Source organism: Heptranchias perlo, chromosome 22 (assembly GCF_035084215.1).
Source record: "Heptranchias perlo isolate sHepPer1 chromosome 22, sHepPer1.hap1, whole genome shotgun sequence".
Lineage (NCBI taxonomy): Eukaryota > Metazoa > Chordata > Chondrichthyes > Hexanchiformes > Hexanchidae > Heptranchias > Heptranchias perlo.
Genome location: NC_090346.1, coordinates 29,827,321 through 29,851,885, shown reverse-complemented (window position 1 = coordinate 29,851,885; position 24,565 = coordinate 29,827,321). Strand labels below are relative to the sequence as shown.

General features: G+C 42.7%; 1 protein-coding gene across 1 annotated transcript in view; it reads right to left on the bottom strand.

The window, feature by feature from the left end:
* Window positions 1-12,470: 12,470 nt before the first annotated feature.
* The window catches only part of dnase1 (deoxyribonuclease I), a 36,622-nt gene continuing 24,527 nt past the window's right edge, over window positions 12,471-24,565 (bottom strand). Inside the window, exons 4-9 of the mRNA XM_068003714.1 lie at window positions 21,314-21,397; window positions 21,089-21,204; window positions 20,493-20,605; window positions 20,240-20,397; window positions 13,313-13,409; window positions 12,471-12,595 (exon numbers count right to left, since the gene is read on the bottom strand). Coding sequence (XP_067859815.1) covers window positions 12,542-12,595; window positions 13,313-13,409; window positions 20,240-20,397; window positions 20,493-20,605; window positions 21,089-21,204; window positions 21,314-21,397 — 622 coding nt within the window. The 3' untranslated portion in view covers window positions 12,471-12,541. The remainder of the gene's footprint in view (window positions 12,596-13,312; window positions 13,410-20,239; window positions 20,398-20,492; window positions 20,606-21,088; window positions 21,205-21,313; window positions 21,398-24,565) is intronic.

Below are 24,565 nucleotides of genomic sequence, written 5' to 3'. Positions count from 1 at the left end.
TGTGCTTTTTACTTATTTAGTTGAATCTTCAGATAATGGGTTTCATACACTTTGGGTGTTCACCAATTTAATTTTTTGTTGATAAGCTAAGCATTGTTTCCACTTCTTCCTGTTTTATGGAGACCTCTTCGAAGTGTCTTTCAAATGAATTCCTTTAGAAAAAAATTGCAGTGATCTAGGCCTATATTCAGAAACAATTCTACAATATAAATTATAATATGAGGTACTTCAAAATTTTATATAAACTTTATCTTTTTGAGTTGTGTTAATGCAGTGATTAGTGAGAGGCTGTTCAGAAGGTGGATGTAACAACAGAAGGGGTAGATAACAATTGTTGTCCTCTTACTAATTTCTATCAACCACCAGCTCACATTTATATTGTACCTTTAATATAGAAAAACATCTCAAGTTAATTCACAGATATTAAAGAGAAATGGATACCGAGACAAAGAAGCAGTGATTAGGAGGGGTGACCGAGCTTGGTCAAATAGATGGGTTTTAAGGAGAGTCTTATTAGGAGGACAGGGAGCTGGAGACGTTAAAGACGAGAATTGAGAATATGGATTCTAGGGGCTCGATGTTACCAGGCCTGCGGGTTTCCGGCGGGTTGGGTTTCGGGAGCGTGGTCAACACGCTCGGTGAAATTAGTGGGTTGCCCGCGCGATCGTAGCAGGCAACACACTAATAGGAATCAATTACCTGCTCCTCCGGGGTCCGCGCTGCTGGTCTGCGCGTCGGGCGGGCTGCGCATGCGCAGTACGATCTGTCAGCTGGAGGCGCACTATTTAAAGGGGCAGTCCTCCACTGACAGATGCTGCAACCAATGGAACAAATTACAGCATGGAGCAGCCCAGGGGGAAGGCTGCTCCTAGTTTAATGATGCCTCACCCCAGGTATCATCATATGGGGTGAGGAGGAGGGCGAAGACAGAGATCTTCCACCCGGCAGGTGGGAGGAAGCGGCCAGCCTCTGCCACCAAGAAGGCCTGGCTCGAGGTGGCAGAGGGGGTCACCTGCGCAACCAACATATCGCCCACCTGCATACAGTGCAGGAGGCGCTGCAATGACCTCAGTAGGTCAGCCACAGTGAGAACACGAAGTCTTTCCCCTACACTCCATCTGCCACAACACTGCCCCAACCCCACATCTCCTTCGGCACCGCCAACACTACTCTGTCACATCACCCCTCATACCCACTCAAACCCCATCCTCATCTTACCTCCACCTACTCACCTCACCAGTACTCATCCTGCCACTAACACGCGACCCAATCCTCATACAATCTCATGGCTCTATCCCATACTCACCCTTTCGTGCATCTCCCTCACGGCCAGCCTCACTCAACCTGCCACCACCTGTGCTGCAGCCACAGGGCATGCATCACATATGTGCAGTAGGCAGCGTGAGGCAAATGTTTCGTGAGCATGAAGGGGGTGCACAAGGGTGTCTGAGGGTTTGCCATGGGTGTTACCTATATTGAATTTCAGAGCAACAAACAGCACACATTATATTGGCACCACCACTGCCATGTCTCCGCGAATCCTGTCTGTTGTGTCCAATAATGCCCGCTCCTGGGTATCACTATGAGGACCCACCACTGATGCCACCCATCGTGTTACTGCAGAGTAGGTGCAGGTGTATTTGCAGGGCTCTTCCGCGCAGACGACTGAGAGACATCGGCGGTGTAGCCGGCTGCACCCTGGAAGGATGCGGAGGAGAAGTTGTGGAGGGCAGTGGTGACTTTGACAGCGACAGGTAAGCAGTTGGTGCTGGGGCCAGCCAGGAGCAGCTCGGCATGAAAGAGCCTGCAGATCTCCACGACTACATGTCGAGCGAATCTGCGCCTCCGTGTGCACTGCTGCTCGGAGAGGTCCGGGGAGCTGCGCCTCGGTCTGTGGACCCTGTGGCGAGGGTAGTGCCCTCTGCGATGCGTCTCTCTCTGCGGTAGCCCTCCCTCCTGCTGTGCAGGTGGGCGTGCAACAACACCGTGTTGGGGGGCTCCACGTCTCTGCGGCGGACGGCGTGGACTGCGAGGCTGCTGGGGCTGGTCATGCTGTTCGTCCTCCGAGGGTGTCCACGCACCACCCATCTGGCAGGTGTTGGTCTGAGGGGTTGTGCAGGGTAGGTGGGTGGTTCCTCGGACTGGGGCTGCGGTTTCGTGTCGGTCTGTCCTCTGGCTTGGCGGGGGGTGGTGGGGGGCAGGGGTTGCCCTATGTGACGCGGAGGCCTCCTGCGTGGGTGAGGGCTCTCCCCCGTGGAGTGCACCTTGGCACCTGCCACAGGCTGCTGGCTGCAACACGCCTGGTTGGAGAGAGACTGTTTCCCCCAGTGTGTGAAACACTCTGCGATGCAGGTAAAATCCCACACTTCCTCTTTTGACAGCTGATTCAGCTCATTAACTGACCTCAACAAGCAAGGTAAGTACTCTCAAGTGGAACCCCGCTGGCTTTAATTGCCTGCGGGATTCCCACCAGCGGGGGCCACGCACGCAGCCCCGCACGTCATCGGGGAACCCGGAAGTGGTCGGGATCGCGGCGCGATCCGGTCACGTGACCGCATATCGGGATTTTCGGGGCCCCCCCGCTGGAAACCCGCAGGAAACCCGACCCTAAAATCGAGCCCTAGGTGGCTGAAAATGCACCAGTCCATGGTGGGACAAAAGGAACAGAGGATGCACGATGCCGGAGTCAGAAGAATGCAGGGTACAGCAGGGGAAAGGGGAAGGTTGTAGGGCTGGTGGAGATAACGGAGATAGGGATGGGTGAAGCCATGGAGGGATTTAAACAGCCCAAGCTATGTAGGTAGATGAACTGTTTAAACAAGTCAAAGAGGCTTTAGGAAATTGTAATGTGCTAATCAAAGATAAAGTAGTCGGACAATCAGAAGAATGAGGTAAAAGTTTAAAAGTTTCATAGAGCAAGTCAGTGCTACTATAGACAATGTGTGAAGTAGATACTATATTAGCTTAGATTAAGTAGTAACCTGGAAACAGTAGACAGTTGAGTCTGGGTGTGATTTTGCATTAAGGCCAAAAATAATAACTTTAGGGCAGAAAACTTTAAAACAAAGAGCTATAAGGAGTATTAATTGAGAATCAGTAACAGAGAATAAAACAGAAGAATTTGAAATTTTAAGCAGTATGGAAGGAAAATATAACCTTACGAGAAATATACCAACATCTAAATCACAGTGGCTAAATAAGGAAATTAAACCTGACCTAAACAAGTATGCAAGATCGAAGCCTCAGGTATTACTGGCAGTCTGCTGTGTTGGATTGAGAACTGGCTGAAAGCCCGTAGGCAGAAAGTGGTCATAGATGGATTTGGATCTGCTTGGAGACCGGTCACGTGTGGTGTCCCATAGGGATCGATGTTAAGACTGTTGCTGTTTACTATATTTATTAATGATCTAGATGTAGGTGTTGAGAATCACTTGCAATGGCTTTTCTTCCCACTCCTGCACCATTACCTCTGGAGTCCCCCAAGGATCTATCCTTGGCCCCCTCCTATTTCTCATATAGATGCTGCCCCTCGGCGACATCATCCGAAAACATAATGTCAGGTTCCACAGGTATGCTGATGTCACCCAGCTCTGCCTCACCACCACCTCTCTCAACCCCTCCGCTGCCTCTGATTTGTCATGCTTCTTGTCCGATATCCAGTATTGGATGAGCAGAAGTTTCCTCCAACTAAATATTGGGAAGACCAAAACCATTGTCTTTGGACCCCGCCACAAACTCCATTCCCTAGCCACCGACTCCATCCCTCTCCCTGGCCACTGTCTGAGGCTGAACCAGACCTTTCGCAACCTTGGCGTCCTATTTGAACCTGAGCTGAACTTCCGAACGCATAACCTCTCCATCAGCAAGACCACCTACTTCCACCTCCATAACATTGCCTGTCTCCGCCCTTGTCTCACTCATCTGCTGCTGAAACCCTCATCCATGCCTTTATTACTTCTAGACTCGACTATTCCAATCCTCTCCTCGCCGGCCTGCTACCTTGCACCATCCGTAAACTAGAGCTCATCCAAAACTCTGCTGCCCATATCCTAACTCGCAACAAGTTCTTTTCTCCCCTTTGCTCGCTGACCTACATTGGCTCCTGGCCCGGCAACGCCTCGATTTTAAAATTCTCATCCTTGTTTTCAAATCCCTCCATGACCTTGTCCCTCCATATCTCTGTAACCTCCTTCAGCCCTATAACTCTCCGAGATTGTTAGCATCCCCAATTTTCATCGCCTTCAGCTGCCTAGGCCCTAAGCTCTGGAATTCCCTCCCTTAATCTCTCCACCTCTACCTCTGTCTCCTCCTTTAAAGACGCTCCTTAAAACCTACCTCTTTGACTAAGCTTTTGGTCACTTGTCCTAATATCTCATGTGGCATGGTGTCAAATTTTGTTTGATAATGCTGCTGAGAAGCGCCTTGGGTGTTTTACTACATTAAAGATACTATATAAATGCAAGTTGTTGGGGGAATGATCTGCAAGTTTGCAGATGATACCAAGATATGTGCGAGAGTCAGGACTGTAGACAATGCTCGACTACAACATATAGATCTAGATGCGCTTCGGGATTGGACTCGTGACAGGCAAATGATGTTTAACTTCAAAAAGTGCAGTGTTATACATGTGGGCAGGACGAATGCTGAACATACGTACACCCTTCAGGGAAAAGTACTAAAGCTGGTGGAGAAAGAAAGAGATCTGGACATTCTAGTGCATAGATCTCTAAAGGTTCATGATCAATGGCTAAAGCAATAGCTAAAGTGAATAGGGTACTAGGCTGTATTTATAGGACAATTCACCATAAAACAAAGCATACTATTTTGTCCTTGTGCAAGACCTTGGTTAGGCCTCAGTTAGAATATTGTGTCCAGTTTTAAGAACATAACATTTTTTTATTCATTCATGGGATGTGGGCATCACTGGCAAGGCCAGCATTATTGCCCATCCCTAATTGCCCTTGAGAAGATGGTGGTGAGCTGCCTTCTTGAACAGCTGCAGCTCGTGTGGTGAAGGTACTCCCACAGTGCCGTAAGGTAGGGAGCTCCAGGATTTTGACCCAGCAACGATGAAGGAACGGTGATATATTTCCAAGTCAGGATGGTGTGTGACTTGGAGGGAAACGTGCAGATGGTGGTGTTCCCATGTGCCTGCTGCCCTTGTCCTAGGTGGTAGAGGTCGCGGGTTTGGGAGGTGCTGTCGAAGAAGCCTTGGCGAGTTGCTGCAATACATCTTGTAGATGGTACACACTGCAGCCACAGTGGTAGAGGGAGTGAATGTTCAAGGTGGTGGGTGGGGTGCCAATCAAACGGGCTGCTTTGTCCTGGATGGTGTCGAGCTTCTTGAGTGTTGTTGGAGCTGCACTCATCCAGGCAAGTGGAGAGTATTCCATCACACTCCTGATTTGTGCCTTGTAGATGATAGAAAGGCTTTGGAGAGTCAGGAAGTGAGTCACTTGCCGCAGAATACCCAGCCTCTGTCCTGCTCTTGTAGCCACAGTATTTATGTGACTGGTCCAGTTAAGTTTCTGGTCAACATAAGAAATAGGAACAGGAGTAGGCCATACGGCTCCTCCATTCAGTAAGATCATGGCTGATCTTCGACCTCAACACCACTTTCCCACCTGATCCCATATCCCTTGATTCCCTTGGAGTCCAAAAATTTATCGATCTCAGTCTTGAATGTACTCAATGACTGAGCATCCACAGCCCTCTGGGGTAGAGTATTCCAAAGATTCACAACCCTCTGAGTGAAGAAATTTCTCCTCATCTCAGTCCTAAATGGCCAACCCCTTATCCTGAGTCTCTGTCCCCCCCTAGTTCTAGACTCTCCAGCCAGGGGAAACAGCCTCATAACATCTACCCTGTCAGGTCCTCTTATGTGTTTCAATGAGATCACCCCTCATTCTTCTAAACTCCAGAGAGTATAGGCCCATTCTACTCAACCTGTCCTCACAGGACATCCCAGGAATCAATCTAGTGAACCTTCATTGCACCGCCTCTAAGGCAAGTACATCCTTCCTTGGGTAAGGAGGTCAAAACTGTACACAGTACTCCAGATGTGATCTCACCAAAGCCCTGTACGGTTGCAGCAAGACTTCCTTGCACTTGTACTCCAACCCCCTTGCAATAGAGGTCATACCATTTGCCTTTCTAATTGCTTACTGTATCTACGTGTTAACTTTGTGTTTAGTTTACAAGGGCACCCAAATCCCTCTGAACACCAATATTTAATAGTTTCTTACCATTTAAAAAATATTCTGTTTTTCTATTCTTCCTACCAAAATGAATAACCTCACATTTCCCCACATTATACTCCATCTGCTACCTTCTTCCCCATTCACTTAACCTGTCTATAGCCCTTTGCACTCTGTGTCCTCCTCACAGTTTACTTTCCCACCTAGCTTTGTATCGTCAGCAAACTTGGATACATTACACTCAGTCCCTTAATCTAAGTCATTAATATAGATTGTAAATAGCTGAGGCCCAAGCACCGATCCTTGCGGCACCCCACTAATTACAGCCTGCCAACCTGAAAATGACCCGTTCATTCCTACTCTCTGTTTTCTGACTGTTAACCAATCCTCTATCCATGTGAATATATTACTCCCAACCCCATGAGCCCTTATCTTGTGTAACAGCCTCTTGTGTGGCACCTTATCGAATGCCTTTTGAAAATCCAAATATACTACATCCACTAGTTCCCCTTTACCTACCCTGCTAGTTACACCCTCAAAAAACTCTAAGATTTTTCAAACATGATTTCTCTTTCATAAACGATGTTATCTCTACCTAATCATATTATGATTTTCTTAGTACCCCGTTACCACGTCCTTAATAATAGATTCCAGCATTTTCCTGACTACTGATGTCAGGCTAACTGGTCCCCTTTTGGTCTCCTCACATGGTGGGTGATATTGAGGCTTTGGAAAGGGTGCAGGGGAAGGCCACAAAATTAATTACCAATTTAAAGCATCTTCGTTACCAAGATAGGCTCAAAGAGCTGGGGCTTCACACTTTAGAGCAGCATAGACTTAGGGGTGATTTGATCGAGGTTTATAAGATGATGAAGGGATTCTGTTTGTGTAGACAGTTTGTTTCAACTAAATAAGTTAGGGAGGTCCAGGGATCACAATCTCAAGTCATGTATGTTATATGTTAGCAGGTGGTTCTTTTCCCAGAGAATTATGGGCCTGTGGAATAGGCTGCTGGCTTATGCGGTGAATGCTGATTTGCTGAATTCTTCCAAGCGAGAGCTGGACCTGTTTCTGGCTGGGGTGGAGATCACCTCTTACAAAAAGTATAGCATACAAAAAACAACAGGAAAAGACCAGCTGGTTCATCGAGCCTATCCCATCCCGGCATGATGCACCATCCCCATCCAACCCTCGAGCAGTCATCCAATCTCCTGGGAGAAACAAAAAACGAAAAGGCTTAAGGCCAATTTAGGAAAAAAAACCCTGGGGAAAGTCCTCTCCTAACCTCTAAGGTAATCAGGTAAGCTCCCGGAGGCCACAGTGACTGGGTGACACAATCCCCACCACCCACCTACCGTCTATATTTAGATATGTTTACCATTCTCAGGAACGCATTCAGGTCCCTTTTCAAGGCTTACTGTGAATCCACATTCACTGCATGTGCCAGCAAATTTTCCTAGAGGTCAACAACTCTGCAAAAAGAAGTACCTCCTAGCATCTAACCTACTTCTATGATTGCGTAACTTATACTTTTGTCCCCATGTCCTCCGTAACCTATCGACATCTCTCATGAAGTTCTTACATAGAATGTACTGCACAAAAATAGGCCATTTGGCCCAACAGGTCCATGCCAGCGTTTATGCTCCACACAAGCCTCCTCCCACCCTTCTAACCTCATCAACATATTCTTCTATTCCTTTCTCCCTCATGTGTTTATCTAGCTTCCCTTTAAATGCATCTATGCTAGTCGCCTCAACTACTCCTCGTGGTAGCGAGTTCCACATTTTAACCACTTTCTGGGTAAAGAAGTTTCTCCTGAATTCCCTATTGGATTTATTAGTAACTATCTTATATTTATGGCCCCTGGTTCTGGTCTCCCCCACAAGTGGAAACGTCTTATCTATGTCTATCCTATCAAACCCTTTCATAATCTTAAAGACCTCTATCAGGTCACCCCTCAGTCTTTTTTCCACAGAAAAGAGCCCCAGCTTGTTCCGTCTTTCCTGCTAGGTATAACCTCTCAGTTCTGGTATCATCCTTGTAAATCTTCTTTACACCTTCTCCAGTTCCTCTATATCCTTTTTATAATATGAAGAGCAGAACTGTTCACAGTACTCCAAGTGTGGTCTAGCCAAGGTTCTATAGAAGTTTAACATAATGTCCCTGCTTTTTAATTCTATCCCTCTAGAAATTAACCCTAGTGCTTTGTTTGCTTTTCTCATGGCCTTATTAAGCTGCGTCATTACTTTTAGTGATTTGTATATCTGTACCCCCAGATCCCTCTGCTCCTCTACCCCATTTAGACTTATTTTCCAAGGAATATGTGGCCTCCTTATTATTCCTACCAAAATGCACCACCTCACACTTACCTATATTGAAACTCATTTGACAATTACACACCCATTCTGCAAGTTTATTAATATCTTCCTGTATTTTGTCGCAGTCTTCCTCAGTAGTAACTTTACCCCCTAATTTGGTGTCATCTGCAAATTTTGAAATTGTACTTCTGATTCCCGAGTCCAAATCGTTTATGTAAATAGTGAACAGTGGTTCTAGCACTGATCCTTGTGGAACACCACTTCCCACCTTTTGCCAATCTGAGTAACTACCTTTCACCCCTACTCTCTTTTCTGTTTTGTAGCCAGCTTGCTATCCATTTTTTTGCTTGTCCCCTGACTCCACATGCTCTGACCTTAGTCATGAGTCTACCATAAGGTACCTTATCGAAGGCCTTTTGAAAATCCAAATGTATTACATCTACTGCATTACCCTTGCCTACCCTTTCTGTTACTTCTTCAAAGAATTCAATAAGGTTGGTCAAGCTGTGCTGACTATTCTTTATTATATTTGTGTTCTAGATGTTTTTCTTGCTGAGCCTTCCATGGTTTTTATATCTTTAACTATAATATTTCTTGTAATATATTAAAATTCTTATTTAGGCTGTTCACTTCAATAAAAACTGTGTAAATATTTTCTTTCCTACCACCGACATTCAGCTAATTGGTCTATAATTCCCTGGACTTGTTCTATCTAACTTTTTAAATATAGGAACGACATTAGTCCTCTGGCACTATTCCCTTTTCTAATGAATTTTTATATATATGTAATAGTGCCTCAGCTATTTCTGCCCTAACTTCTTTTAATATGCATGGATGCAATCCATCTGGACCAGGCATTTTATCATAGAATCATAGAAGTTTACAACATGGAAACAGGCCCTTCGGCCCAACATGTCCATGTCGCCCAGTTTATACCACTAAGCTAGTCCCAATTGCCTATAGAATCATAGAAGTATGATTAGTTTATCAATTATCTCCACCCTTTCTATCTTAAATGTCTTTACATCTTTTTTGATTTCTTCTTCTAATATCATAGCCACCATGTTAGTCCACCATGTTGGTAAATACTGAGGCAAGCTAATGATTTTGCTGTCATTACCTGTGAGTTTATTGTGTGTATCCCTTAGTGGCCCTATCTCTATCCTGATTTTTCTTTTGTTATTTATGTGTCTGCGGAATACTTTGCTATTTCTTTTTATATTCCTTGATAATTTAGTTTTGTAGTTTCTCTTTGCCTTCCTAATTGTTTTTCTGACTTCTTTCCTAATCTTTTTGTATTCCCTTTTGTCATCCTCTCCTTTGTTACCTATGTACTTAGTGTATGCCTTTTTCTTCAGTTTGAATTTTGTCCTTATTTCTTCATTCATCCATGGTGTGTCATGACTGGCTAGTTTGTTTTTGTTTTTTAGTGGGATATATTTCTCCTGGATTCTCTTGATCAGCATTTTAAATGTTTCCCACTGGTATTCTATTTCTTTGTCAGCAAATTTTTCCAGTTTATTATCCCAAGTTCCATTCTCATCCCTTTTAAATCATTTTTTTCCAATTTATTACTTTGGCCTTTGTCTTACTTATGTCCTTCTCAATCTTTATGTTGTGATTGCTATTGCCTAGATGTTCCTCTGCACTTACTTCTCTTATCTGTTCTGGTTCATTTTCCATTACTATATCCAGCAGTGTTTCCTCTCTTGTTGGGCTTTTCACGTACTGGGTAAGAAAGGAGTTCTGCACACATTGTAAAAACACCATTCCCTGTACCCTTTTACCTATCTCTTTGATAAATGTTGTGATGATTGAGGATTAAATGTTGGCCAGGATACGAGTAGAACTCCCCTGCTTTTCTTTGAATAGTGCCGAGAACTTTTACAGGCAACTGAAAGAGCAGACCCCAGTTTAATGTCTAATCCAAAAGACGGCACCTCTGACACTCACCAAATTCCCAGTTGAAAGTCCTCACACTTATACACAGGACATCTAATATGGATAGATCTCCCGCAGCATTGCTCAGAGTCAGGGTCAGGATAATACATCATATGATGGGAGCATTATACCATGAAACATCAATTTGAATCAGTGTTATTTTTTAAAGTGTTGGTGTCCTGTCTCTGTTTATCTGCCCAAGAGTGGAGGGGGTTTCCAGTTGGTTAATATAACAGCTGCTTGTACAGTTGGCATGTACTCCACTTACCATCAATGTGACCCAAACTCTAATTTGAAACAGTGCCAGTGAGCAGAGAACTTGCCTACTATGTGGTTAGCCATTCTAGTAACAAGCTGGAAATCTACTTCAGTATTAATTGGGCTAGGAGAGGCAGAACATGGGCCTCTTAAAACATGCCAATGATTAAAATTGGTTTATCTCCAACTTCCTCACTCTCTCCCTTTTTATGTCTCTCCTTAATTGTCTTCCCTCTTTTGTATGTCTCTTACATAGTTTCTATCCTGTTCTCTTTTCTGTCTGTATATATGTCTTTCATTATATCTGGTCATCTATATGTTTGCGCACTCTCTTGTATGTTTCTCTGCCTCACTCACATGCTGTGTCTCTTTCTCCTTCAGTCACACAGTGTGTGTCTGCCCTCTCCTTCCCTCGCCCTCTGTGTGTCTGTTTCTCTTTCACTCATCCATTCACACACTGTCTGTCTCCCTCTTTCAAACAGTAAGCCCTGGGAGATAGTTTTACTTTCAAAATTTACCTCAAAAAAAATTTCAAGGTTCATGCTTAACTTTGTTTTAAAGTCTTTAGGACAAAGAAACTTATAACCTGGGGAATGAGAGGCTTTCCGTACCATACAGGTTACCTCTAGGGAATTATACTGATGCATGCTGGGAGCTTTACCCACAGTGCACAAGCACAGAGTCCACGACGCTAAGTATTTTAGGCACAGTTGCTTGCTGAGAGTTTCAACAAAGCTAATTCAACAATTGAATACATCTCAGTGACCTTTGAGGCACCTCACCTTGCATAGACTACTGGAGAGACAACAGTGAGAATATCGTGCAGTTTTGATGACTGTGCTTTCAAAAGACTGAGGGGCATCAGAATTGGGCAACATGGATGATTCTGTAAATTTAAGCTATAAGCTGTGACACAAGACTTGCAGGGCTGATCTTGTTTACATTTGAGCAAAGAATGATAGGATTCAGGTCTTGATGTTGTAGATGGAAGCAGGCTATTTGACTTGAAGTGTGAGTCCAGAATTAGAGGGGACAGATTTTAGATTATCAAAAAAGTTCAGATACTAGAAAAAAAATTTCTTCACAGAGCATTCGATGTGTAAAACACATTGGTAGTAATTGTTTTTACTATATCAATGAACTTCTTCAAAAAGCAGCTGAATAATACTTTTTGGAGAATAGGATCAAAAGATATAGTGATAATTATAAACTGAGATGATATATTTAATGGAACACAGTGGTTCATGTGCTGTTGGAGTTGAGGTGAATGTCTTTGCAGTAAAGCAGGAGTGAAGCTTGATTATCAGAAGTGGGGATGGATGAATATTGTGGGGCTTTGCTTGATTATCTGGTGGGATCAAAGGATTATTAGAGAACTTTTCAGGAGATTAAATGGATGGGTTCGTGTCCATGATAGGATGATCTATATGTAGTCTGCGGAAGAAATGGGCTTGAAATGCATTGTTAATAGTGTGCTTCACTTTTTTGACTAAATCAAGACAGCACACTTGGGACAATGTCCAATTCTGGGGGAATTCTTATTCTAAGCACGATTATGGCTATGACTTTCTATAATCTGCCATTTCTCGAAGGATTTCACTGGCAAATTCCAAGTGGCAGTGCATCACCTAATAATAAAAAAAATGATGGCAGAAGTTATAAAATGGCAGTACGTAAGGAAACGATTATAGATGGTGCATTGTGAAGTAGGCAGAAAACACACTGTAGCTTATGTGGTAAATTGACTTTATGTTATAAAGTGTCAAGCCAAATTAAGTTGGTTTTACTAATTGCTGAGGTCATATATTTGCATTGTCAGTGACTTCTTTAAGCAGGGCGAAGACTTACTTCTACTGGATAATGGTCGCTAACTGCAAGGATCTGTAAAGAAAGAACAAATTTTAGATTTGGTTTCTGCTCTCTTTCAGCTGTCTGTATCCACATTGCCCCCTTCACTTGGGAGGCAGATTTGGCAGTGCTGCAAATTTCTGTTTAACTGTGGTCACTTTGTACTACCTTTTCAGATTTCCCTGATACTGCTGTTCCCTTGCCTTGAGATAGAACACTTCACTGTACCATCACAGAACTTTTCATTTAATAACTTAGACAAGAAATGGTGAAGCTTGCTTTAGAGGATAACGAAGGCCAAATCTCAGTAAAAATACCAGATCTCCCCAGACTCTAGGTAATGAGGTCATGGTTAATGGAAAGGATATTTTCTAAGGTACCAATATATCCCAAAGTATTAAAGCTGTTTGTTATGTTTTTGTTTCTATTAGGCAATCGAGCAAATGGGTGATTTTATGTTCACAAATATTCTAATAAGCAAGCTTCATCTGTAGAAACAATAGTTTCGAAACATTTCACTAAATGTTGCAAAATCATTTGGAAAATGTTTAACACACTGACCAGTCTATAAAGCATTTGCAACAAATGGTCATAGCAGTCAAATAACTATAGAAGCATTGTCATAAGCATGGCAAATACCCCAAAAGAACTTGTTCTGTAGAGTATAAATCTTCTATAAACTGCTGTGTCTGAATTAAGCATAACAGTTTCTGATGCATTTTTAATTCAAGTTCTTAAATCTAAACTTACCATTTTATCACTGAGATAGAAAGCTTTTCCAAAATTATAAATAGCAGCTGATCCATCAATTATAGCTTTTTTCATTTCTGAGCCAACAGCTATGATTCTGGAGAGGGGGGGAAGTACATCCATTATATAAGGGAAATAAATGTTACAAAATGTACTTAATATGCCTGGCTTATTAACATTGAGAGTTCAAATGAAGCTTTGTTCTACATATTTTAACTGGGTTTTCTATTTCATGCATCTTTTTAAAGAGCTGGTGATGTGGAACATTGAAAGAAAGAACTTGCTTTTATATAGTGCCTTTCACAACCTCGGGATGTCCCAAAGTACTTTATGGCCAATGAAGTACTTTTGAACTGTAGTCACTGTTGTAATGTAGGGAAATGTGACAGCCAATTTGCACATAGCAAGGTCCCACAAACAGCAATGAAATAAGTGACCAGGTTATTGGTTGAGGGATGAATGTTGACCAGAACACCAGGAGAAATCCCGTGCTCTTCTTCGAATATTGCCATAGAATTTTCTTGCGTCTTGAGAGGGCAGAAGTGGGCTCGGTTTAACATTTCATCCAAAAGACAGCACCTCCAACAGTGTAGCACTCCTTCAGTACTGCACTGAAGTGCCAGCCTAGATTATGTGCTCAAGTCTTTGGAGTGGAGTCTGAATCCAAGACCTTCTGACTCAGATGAGAATGCTACCACTGAACCAAGGTTCACACCTAGAGCTAAAGTGCTATACAGTGGTGTGATAGGATGTGAGGACATGCTTGTGATTCACAAACAGTGAGCTGTCAGTTATAGCTGTGCCATCAAGTAGAGGTTTAGAAAAAAGGCCAGGCGTTTTCTTTCAGGGTGAGGGGAAATCTGAGCTCTTGCGCACAGCCTAGCAGTTGGTTACAACTCAAGTTTCTTGCCCATACTCTCGAATGGAGCATGTTACAGAGACCTGACTATGAGGCAGAGGAGAGAATATTTTATATAAAGTAAGTTACAAGCAAAATATTGGAAACAAAATTTGAAATAAAACAATTGTGTCATGTCGAATCAAAATGTTCAAGTTTCCCTCCAGTAAAGATCTAACTTTAACTTGGTCCTCATTCAGTTCCTACCTGTTCCTGAGGATCACAGATCAGTGTTAATGAAACCTCAGTGACTTTCATGGGTCACATCTTAAAGTTCAACTAACTTTTAAATGTATGGTTCAGTTCATCAGTGAAAACCTCTGCTACAAGCAGCCAAAGTGTATTCGAAATGTACTTTCCAAACCAAAGTAATGTGTCAATCATGTTACGAATTCGAATCTGCTGTAGCTACCTTCTCAGGTTCAATAACATCAGTCGCTCCCTTAAGCAGTCTGAGCATCTTATTTTTATGGCAGTTGAGGTGACACAGCACTTTATCGACTTACACGATAACATGACCCAAGGATGCAACAATAGCAATCACTTCCGATCTCGACCAGATACTCATTTCCTTCTTAAATATATCTCTTCAATCTCTCCGAAAGTGGACCGAGTTAACACTAGAAGTTTGGTTCAAATTGTAAACTGCTTTGAGAGTGAGCTAGGAACAGACTGAGGACTTCTAAAAGAGGAAATTGGTGAGAGTGGGAATTCAGTGCAGAGGAAGAAGGAGGTGCTAAGTAAATTAACCGATGAACAAAAGCTAAGTGTTCATTTATTTGTTCATACTTTGTTGCTATTATATGGTAGATTATGGGGCTATGAAACAAATCAAAAATAGAAATTAATAAATTAATTAATAAATAAATAAGAGGCAAGGGCAAAAACCTAACTAGAAGGAAAAGGGATATCTCAAAGCAGCTGGAAAAGAACTTGGAAAAGGAGAGGGAAGAACCAGTTCATAGTATCATAGTAGATACAGCAAAGGAGGAGGTCATTCGGCTCATGGTGCCTGTGCCGGCTCTTTAAAAGAGTTATCCAATTAGTCCAATTCCCCGACTCTTTCCCCATAACCCTGTAAATTTTTTCCCTTCAAGTATTTATCCACAATTCCCTTTTGAGAGTTACTATTGAATCTGCTTCCACCACCCTTTCTGGCAGTGCATTCCAGATCATAACAACTCACTGCGTAAAAGAATGTTTCATCATGTCGCCTCAGGCTCTTTTCCGATCACCTTAAGTGTGTGTCCTCTGGTTACCAACCCGTCTGTCATTTCTTCTTATTTACTCTGTCAAAACCTTTCATGATTTTGAACACCTCTATCAAATCTCCCCGTAACCTCTGTTCTAAGGAGAACAATTTGGGACAAAGCATCAAGATAATGAAACAGTTTGGGTGGAGATAAGGAATAATAAGGGAAAAAAAACATTAGTGGGCGTAGTATATAGGCCTCCTAATAGTTGCAACTCTGCTGGAAGAAGTATTAATCAGGAGATAGTCGGGGCATGTAATAAGGGAACAGCCATAATTATGGGGGATTTTAATTATCATATTAACTGGACAAATCAAATTGGGCAGAGCAGCCTTGAGGACGAGTTCATTGAGTGCATCAGGGATGGATTTCTTGAGCAGTATGTAACTGATCCTACAAGGGGGCAGGCAACCTTGGACCTGGTCCTGTGTAATGAGTCAGGATTAATTAATAATGTCCTAGTTAAGGATCCCCTTGGAACGAGCGACCACAACATGGTTGAATTCCATATCCAATTAGAGGGTGAGAAGGTTGATTCTCAAACAAGCGTACTGAGCTTGAATAAAGGAGACTATGATGGTATGAGAGCGGAATTGATTAAAGTGGACTGGGAAAATAGATTAAAGGGTAAGACGGTACATGAGCAGTGGTGTTCATTTAGGGAGTTATTTTACAACTTTCAAAATAAATATATTCCACTGAGGAAAAAAGGGTGTAAAAGGAATGACAGCCACCCGTGGCTAAGTAAAGAAATCAAGGATAGTATCCGACTAAAAACAAGGACATATAAGGTAGCCAAACTTAGTGGGAGGATAGAAGATTGGGAATTCTTCAAAAGACAGCAAAAAGTAACTAAAGGATTGATTAAGAAAGGGAAGTTAGATTATGAAAAGAAATTAGCAAAAAATATAAAAACAGATAGCAAGAGTTTCTATAGTTATATAAAAAGAAAAAGGGTGGCTAAGGCAAACGTAGGTCCCTTAGAGGATGAGACCGGGAAATTAATGGTGGGAAACATGGAGATGGCAAAAATGCTGAACAAATATTTTGTTTCAGTCTTTACAGTAGAGGACACTAAGAATATCCCAACACTGGACAAACAGGGGACTCTACGGGGGGAGGAGCTAAATACGATTAAAATCACTCAGGAGATGGTACTCAGTAAAATAATGGGACTCAAAGCGGATAAATCCCCTGGACCTGATGGCTTCCATCCTAGGGTCTTGAGGGAAGTGGCAGTAGGGATTGTGGATGCTTTGGCGATAGTTTTCCAAAATTCCCTGGACTCAGGAGAGGTCCCGGCAGATTGGAAAACTGCTAATGTAACACCGTTATTTAAAAAGGGTAGTAGGCAGAAGGCTGGAAATTATAGGCCAGTTAGCTTAACATCTGTGGTGGGTAAAATTTTGGAGTCTATTATTAAGGAGACAGTAACGGAACATTTAGATAAGCATAATTTAATAGGACAAAGTCAGCATGGCTTTATGAAGGGGAAGTCATGTCTGACAAATTTGCTTGAGTTCTTCGAGGATATAACGTACAGGGTGGATAAAGGGGAACCAGTGGACATAGTGTATTTAGACTTCCAGAAGGCATTCGACAAGGTGCCACATAAAAGATTATTACTTAAGATAAAAAATCACGGGATTGGGGGTAATATTCTGGCATGGGTGGAGGATTGGTTATCGAACAGGAAGCAGAGAGTTGGGATAAATGGTTCATTTTCGGACTGGCAACCAGTAACCAGTGGTGTTCCACAGGGGTCGGTGCTGGGTCCCCAACTCTTTCCAATCTATATTAACGATTTGGAGGAGGGGACCGAGTGCAACATATCAAAATTTGCAGATGATACAAAGATGGGAGGGAAAGTAGAGAGTGAGGAGGACATAAAAAACCTACAAGGGGATATAGACAGGCTGGGTGAGTGGGCGGAGATTTGGCAGATGCAATATAATATTGGAAAATGTGAGGTTATGCACTTTGGCAGGAAAAATCAGAGAGCAAGTTATTTTCTTAATGGCGAGAGACTGGAAAGTACTGCAGTACAAAGGGATCTGGGGGTCCGAGTGCAAGAAAATCAAAAAGTTGGTATGCAGGTGCAGCAGGTGATCAAGAAAGCCAATGGAATGTTGGCTTTTATTGCTAGGGGGATAGAATATAAAAACAGGGAGGTATTGCTGCAGTTATATAGGGTATTGGTGAGACCGCACCTGGAATACTGCATACAGTTTTGGTCTCCATACTTAAGAAAAGACATACTTGCTCTCGAGGCAGTACAAAGAAGGTTCACTCAGTTAATCCCGGGGATGAGGGGGCGGACATATGAGGAGAGGTTGAGTAGATTGGGACTCTACTCATTGGAGTTCAGAAGAATGAGAGGCGATCTTATTGAAACATATAAGATTGTGAAGGGGCTTGATCGGGTGGATGCAGTAAGGATGTTCCCAAAGATGGGTGAAACTAGAACTAGGGGGCATAATCTTAGAATAAGGGGCTGCTCTTTCAAAACTGAGATGAGGAGAAACTTCTTCACTCAGAGGGTGGTAGGTCTGTGGAAGCTACATCATTAGATAAATTTAAAACAGAAATAGACAGTTTTCTTGAAGTAAAGGGAATTAGGGGTTATGGGGAGCGGGCAGGAAATTGGACATGAAGCTGAGTTCGGATCGGTCAATGCCCTGTGGGTGGCGCAGAGGGCCCAGGGGCTGTGTGGCCGGGTCCTGCTCCTACTTCTTGTGTTCTTTAGATTTGTGGTTGGGATCAGATCAGCCATGATCTTATTGAATGGCGGAGCAGGCTCGAGGGGCCGATTGGCCTACTCCTGCTCCAATTTCTTATGTTCTTATGTTCTTATGTAATCCCAGCTTCTCCAGTCTCTCCACATAACTGAAGTCCCTCATCCCTGGTACCATTCTAGTAAATCTCTTCTGTACCCAATATAAGGCCTTGACATCCTTCCTAAAGTATGGTGCCCAAAATTGAACACAATACTCCAGCTGAGGCCCAAGCAGTGCTTTTTAAAGGTTTAGCATAACTTCCTTACTTTTGTACTCTATGCCTCTATTAATATAGCCCAGGATCCCACATGCTCTTTCAACAGCCTTCTCAACTTGTCCGGCCACCTTCAAAGATTTGTGTGTGCGCGCCCCCGGGTCCCTCTGTTCCTGCAACTCCTTTAAAATTGTACCATTTAGTTTATATTGCCTCTCCTCATTCTTCCTACCAAAATGCATCACTTCACACTTCTCTGCTTTAAATTTCATCTGTCATGTGTCTACCCATCTCACCAGTCTGTCTTTGTCCTCCTGAAGTCTGTTACTATCCTCCACATTGTTTACTACATTTTCGAGTTTCGTGTCATCTGCAAACTATGAAATTATACCATGTATACTAAAGTCCAGGTCATTAATATATATCAAAAAGAGCAGTGGTCCCAATACTGACCCTTGGGGAACACCACTGTATACTTCCTTCCAGTCTGAAAAAACAGTTGTCGTGATCCATGTCAGAACCAATGACATAGGTCAGAACAGGGAAGATGTCCAGCCAAGGAAGTATTAGGAGCTAGGCGCTAAATTAAAAAGCAGGACCTCAAAGTGGGGTGGGGGGAGATAATCTCCAGATTACTACCTGAGCCATGTGGTAATTGGCATAGGGATAAACAGATCAGGAAAGTAAATATGTGGCTGATAGACTGATGTGGAAAGAAGGGATTCCATTTCATGGGACACTGGCACCAGTATTATGACAGGAAGGAGCTGTACCAGTGGGACAGGCTCCGCCTGAACCAGGTTGGAACGAAGGTCCTAGCGGAAGGATAAATAGGACTGCAGAAAGGACTTAAATCAATAAAAGAAGTGGGGGGGGGGAGGGTCTGGATGGAAGTAATAGTAATATATTTGCATATAATAATAGAAAAAGAGGGGATGAGCACAGGTCAGAGTACAAAAAGTGACAGATAATATAAATACTTCAGGAACGTAAAAGGTTAATGGAAGTAATAATAAACTACCTATTAAAAATAAAGCAGGAATGATGAAAAATAATAACATTAAATTACCTGTATAGCAATATACAGAGCATCAGCATCAGTGTGATAGGCCAAAAGTGTGTGAAATGCACTATCAGTGTACAGTTACCCAAGTAAGAGTTCTGTACATAAATGCTGTAGCATAAGAAATAAAACAAATAAATTAGAAACCCAAATTCAGCTTAAAGGATATGATGTAGTAGCCATTACAGAGACTATTATTTGAATTCCATTACAAGCTGGAATACAACGTGGAGGAAGAGATACTTCAGTTGACGTCACAAGACCCCGATTAGTATATGCATGAGGTTCCCACCTGAATCCGGCGGGTGTTTCATCCGCTGTTAAAACCAGCGGCATTAAAATTGGAGATCAGTGGAACGGAGCAGGGAATGGAGCTGCTCCATTTTAACTGCTCACCGGCACCATTCCTCCCATGGGGAGAGTTAAAATCCTCCCCGTAGTTTTCTAAGAAAGAATTCCTCTGCTGTGTCAAGGCCTGGTGTTTCATAATGTTGAGTGAAATAATAGTGTTCAAAGTGAAGGAAGGCGAACATGAGGTGATATTACAAGCAAATCATACTAAATCATTGGCACTAACTATGAATGAATGACATATGACTGAAACTGTGCTACTAATTAGTGATTCGGACGACAGGATGTTCAGTGCAATAATTCCATTGCCATGTCATATGGTATATTTAATAATGTTGTAATAAAACATTATTTTTAGAGTTATCTCTTACCTATCATAAGCACATTTTGTCGTGATGGTAGTAGTAGTATCTGCAGAGTCCGGGATAAGCCATTGGAATCGTTTATCCTCGCGCAGGCGAATTTGAGCCCAATCAGTTGGTTTGACATAAGAACAATCTGCATTAAGATCACCCATGATCAGCATGTTCTGTGTGGGCCATAAATGAAGACAAATTACTTTAACTCATGAATATTAACAGAATAGATCTTTGGTTATTAATATTTCTAGATTTTATTGCTTACATCAGTTCCCAACTTCCTTCTAACATCAAGAAAGACATCATATAGGGCATCAATTTCCCTTATTGCTGATGATGGTGATGTGTGCTGTGGCACGATAACAAAGTCATGAATGGCTAAAGAAGGGAAAAAGATAAAATAATTTCAATTTATAAAAGGGAAATATGATGTAAATCAATTACTCATAAGGATGAGCATCTAATCTTAGTCACTTACACAAATGAAAGAAAATATCACCACATTCTTCAGAAATAGTGACAGAAACAATGAAGAAATTGACACTTCTGGTTTCCTATTTCTGTGTTTAAAATAAACTTCTGAAAATATAATTTTAAGCAATGGTTTGAAAAATAATTTTAACCCCATCTAACTCACTGGAAGGCTGCTGACTGGTGTTTCCTAGACATCATCTATCTATCCCAGCCAACAGGAGCTTGCTGAAGTATGGTTCGAGGTGATATCCCTACTAATTTCCCATTCCTCAACCTCAGCTAAAGACCTCACTTTTAATTGGTGAAGTCTGAAAACAAAACTACCAAGAAACTTCACATTGAAGTACTTTTTTCCTATTTTTGTATTGTGGAACAGAAATATTTTACCTGAATAAGGTGAAGAAAATTTCACAACAAATGGTTCACGATTGAAAATGTCTTGAGCAGTATTCTCAGAACCATCATCGTAGAGATAACTGTTGACTACAGACACCATTGAGTTTCTGTTCAGATGAGAACAATTGTCATTGCAAAGGCACAGGAAGGAGCTTCTACACTCCAATGAAAATTGTTTCAAAATAACTTTCTGCTTAAACGTAGTCATGAGTGTACCTGTAAATAAAGAGGTATCTCTCTTTGTAGGAGTTGCGCCCAAGTGGATTACTGGTGATGTATGAGTAGGAATGTACAAAGGGACTGGAGAAATGACAAAAGTTAGTGATATGCTCAAAGTAAGCACGTGTAGACTGTTTAATTTACATCTCTGGGCTCTTCATGATGGATTCAATAGATATAATTCAAAGATCTAAACTTCTGAAAGAAATCAAGACTTGCAATGCCTGGTTCCTTCCCTGGCGCTACGTCCGGCCCACGGCCAAAGCCATCGAGGCACTAAAAGTCACACTCAGCCTTGACTCCACTAGGTGTGTCGAGGAGGCTCAAGCAAGTGGAGTGATCCCGTCCAAATTGACCCCCTTTCGGACGTAATTTCTCATTGGTGCGCGACCCCAAAACCTCCTTTAGGAGCCTGCGTCTCACAACTTGAGCCATCTCTCGGAAATTACCTCCGTGCCATTTCACTCTGCGCGGAGCGATTTACTGTATGGGCTGCTCTTGCACACTCTCCACATCCTCGCCCTCGTTTTCCGTTCGGACACTCCATCTTGTCGTCTGGCAGGGGGACCCTAATGGAGGGCTCTCTATGCAGGAGTCCTCCCCTTCACCATTGTGACCTCTGTGGCCTGGTTGAGTCCGTGTTTCATATATACATAGAGCGTGAGAGATTGTAGCCCCTGTTTCATTATTTGAAGGGGCTGCTCCTCAACTTCTGGCTGCATTTCAGTCCCATGCTCCTGATCTTTGGCCACCCAGTGCGGAGAGGGGCGGGCAAGTTGGAGGACCACCTCATGGGTCTTTTCCTGGGCCTGGCCAAGGTGGCGATTCACAGGTCCAGGTTGGACGCGGCCTGTGGTGGTGGTTGCACTGGCTGCCTGCCTCTCTTCCACGGTCTTGCCCGGGTGGCCTTGAAGAAGGAGCATGCGGTGTCCGCAGGTACGCTTGAGGCCTTCCGCGACTGGTGGGCACCGCAGGGCATAATTGACATCAGTAACAACATTATGATTTAATTTGATAAATTTCCTTTTCCGGTGGTACGATTTGGTTGTTTATTGTTTGTGCATCTCTAAAGAGGGGGCACTTTTGGGCTGATGACACTGGGGCAACCCCGTGTCTTTTTTTCATTCGTTCATGGGATGTGGACGTCGCTAGCAAGGCCACCATTTATTGCCCATCCCTATTGCCCTTGAGAAGGTGGTGGTGACAACTGAGTGGCTTGCTAGGCCATTTCAGAGGGCGATTAAGAATCAACCACATTGCTGTGGGTCTGGAGTCACATATAGGCCAGATTGGGTAAGGACAGCAGGTTTCCTTCCCTAAAGGACATTGGTGAACTAGATGGGTTTTAATGACAATCTGGTAGTTTCATGGCCACCATTACTGATACTATTTTTAAAAATTCTAGATTTTATTTAATTAATTAAACTTAAATTCTTCAGCCACTGTGGCGGGATTTGAACTACATAATCCCAGATTACTAGTCTAGTAACAGAACCACTATGCTACCGTACCAGCTTTATTAAGAAGAGGAACAAAATAAAAGTGACAGAGTGGATGAATGCCAGGATTTTTCTCTAACACTTGAATTTGCTGATTAGGATTAGCGAGACTCACCGAATCGTAGACCAGGTATTTGCATCCGGTGTCACCACCACTTACAAATGTTACCAGGTGAGTTGGCCACCTTTTTCAAAGTAAAAGCCGCAACAATCCATTACTGGATTGTTTTTCCCACCCACCAAAAAAAAAACAATCTATGAGTGGTAGTGGCCTGAAAGAGCGAAAATTTTTTTAAGTAATTATTCATCTGAACTCTAATTTACAGTTTTTACTATATAATCGCTTCAGGGGATAGGAAAGAACGAGACTTTCAAAACAAAGTAAAATAATAAATTAGAATGAGTAAATAGAAATAGTTCAGTAAACAACTTAAAGAAGATTTGTTGGGTTAAATATCTGTTGGGTTAAACATAAAATATATATGGCAGGATCAGAGTCTGCAATCATTTGTGCATGATGTGAACCTGCCTGGACTTATATACCATGCAGTATTCAAAAGTTGCATTCCTCGACTAGAAAGTTGCCCAGCTTGACAGTCAACTGGACACACTCCACAACATTCAGGAGGGAGAACATTTTCTGGAGCAGACGTTACAGAGAGTGGTCACCCCACAGGTTGCTAGGAGTAGAGCAGTTGGTATGGGACACAGGGCAGGAAGCGACAGGTGAGGGTAGAAAGGGGATCATCTGTGTAACTGGATTTGTCCAATAGGTATGTATACCTGTTTAGGTACCAGTGCTGTGGACAAAAAGGGTGACACAGGAGGGTACTGAGGAGCAAGTGGCTACCCATGTGGAAATAGTACAGGCAGCAAGAATAGGCGAGTGGTCATTGTGGGGGATTCCATAGTTAGGGAGTAGATTGTGTTGTAGGCATGATCCAGAGTCCCAAATGGTATGTTGCTTCCCAGATGCCAGGGTTCGGGACATCATGGAGCGAATATAAAAAGGTTCTGGAATGTGAGGGCAAGGAGCCAGAGGTCATGGTTCATGTGGGAAGCAATGACATAGAGAGGAGTAGGTTTGAGTTTCTGCAAAGGGATTTCGAGGAGCCTAATTCTAGTTTAAGGAGCAGAATCTCCAGGGTAGTAATCTCTGGATTACTCCCAGCACCACACATTGGCCAGACAGGGGAGAATGTTTAGGACTGTCAACGCGTGCCTAGAAGGATGGTGTAGAAGGGAGCGTTTCAGAATAATGGGACTACTTTTTGGGCCAGGGAAGGTTGGACAGACGGGATGGCCTTCACCTAAACGCATGTCCTTCTGGAAAGGGTATATAGGACAGTGGGAAAAGAGTTAAACTAGCTAGGGGGGTGGGAGGGAACAAATCCACACTGTAAGTCAAAAAGTGTGAGAAAAAGACCAGCAGAACATATGGGCAGGGTGGGGACATTTACCCAAATAAGAGTTTTGTACCCGAATCCACGTAGTATAAGAAACAAAACAAGTAAGAAGCACAAATGCAGCTGAAAGGGTATAATGTAGTAGTCTTTACAAAGACCTGACTATCTGATAATTGAATGTTAAATATTCCAGGCTATAGGATCTTGAGAAAGGACAGGGTAATTGGGAAAGGAGGTGGTGTAGCAATATTGATAAAAGATACAATTACAGCAGTAGAAAGAAGGGATTTCAGAGTAAAAAACGTTATTAATATATTAAAAGAAAGTGTGGTAATGGGGAATGT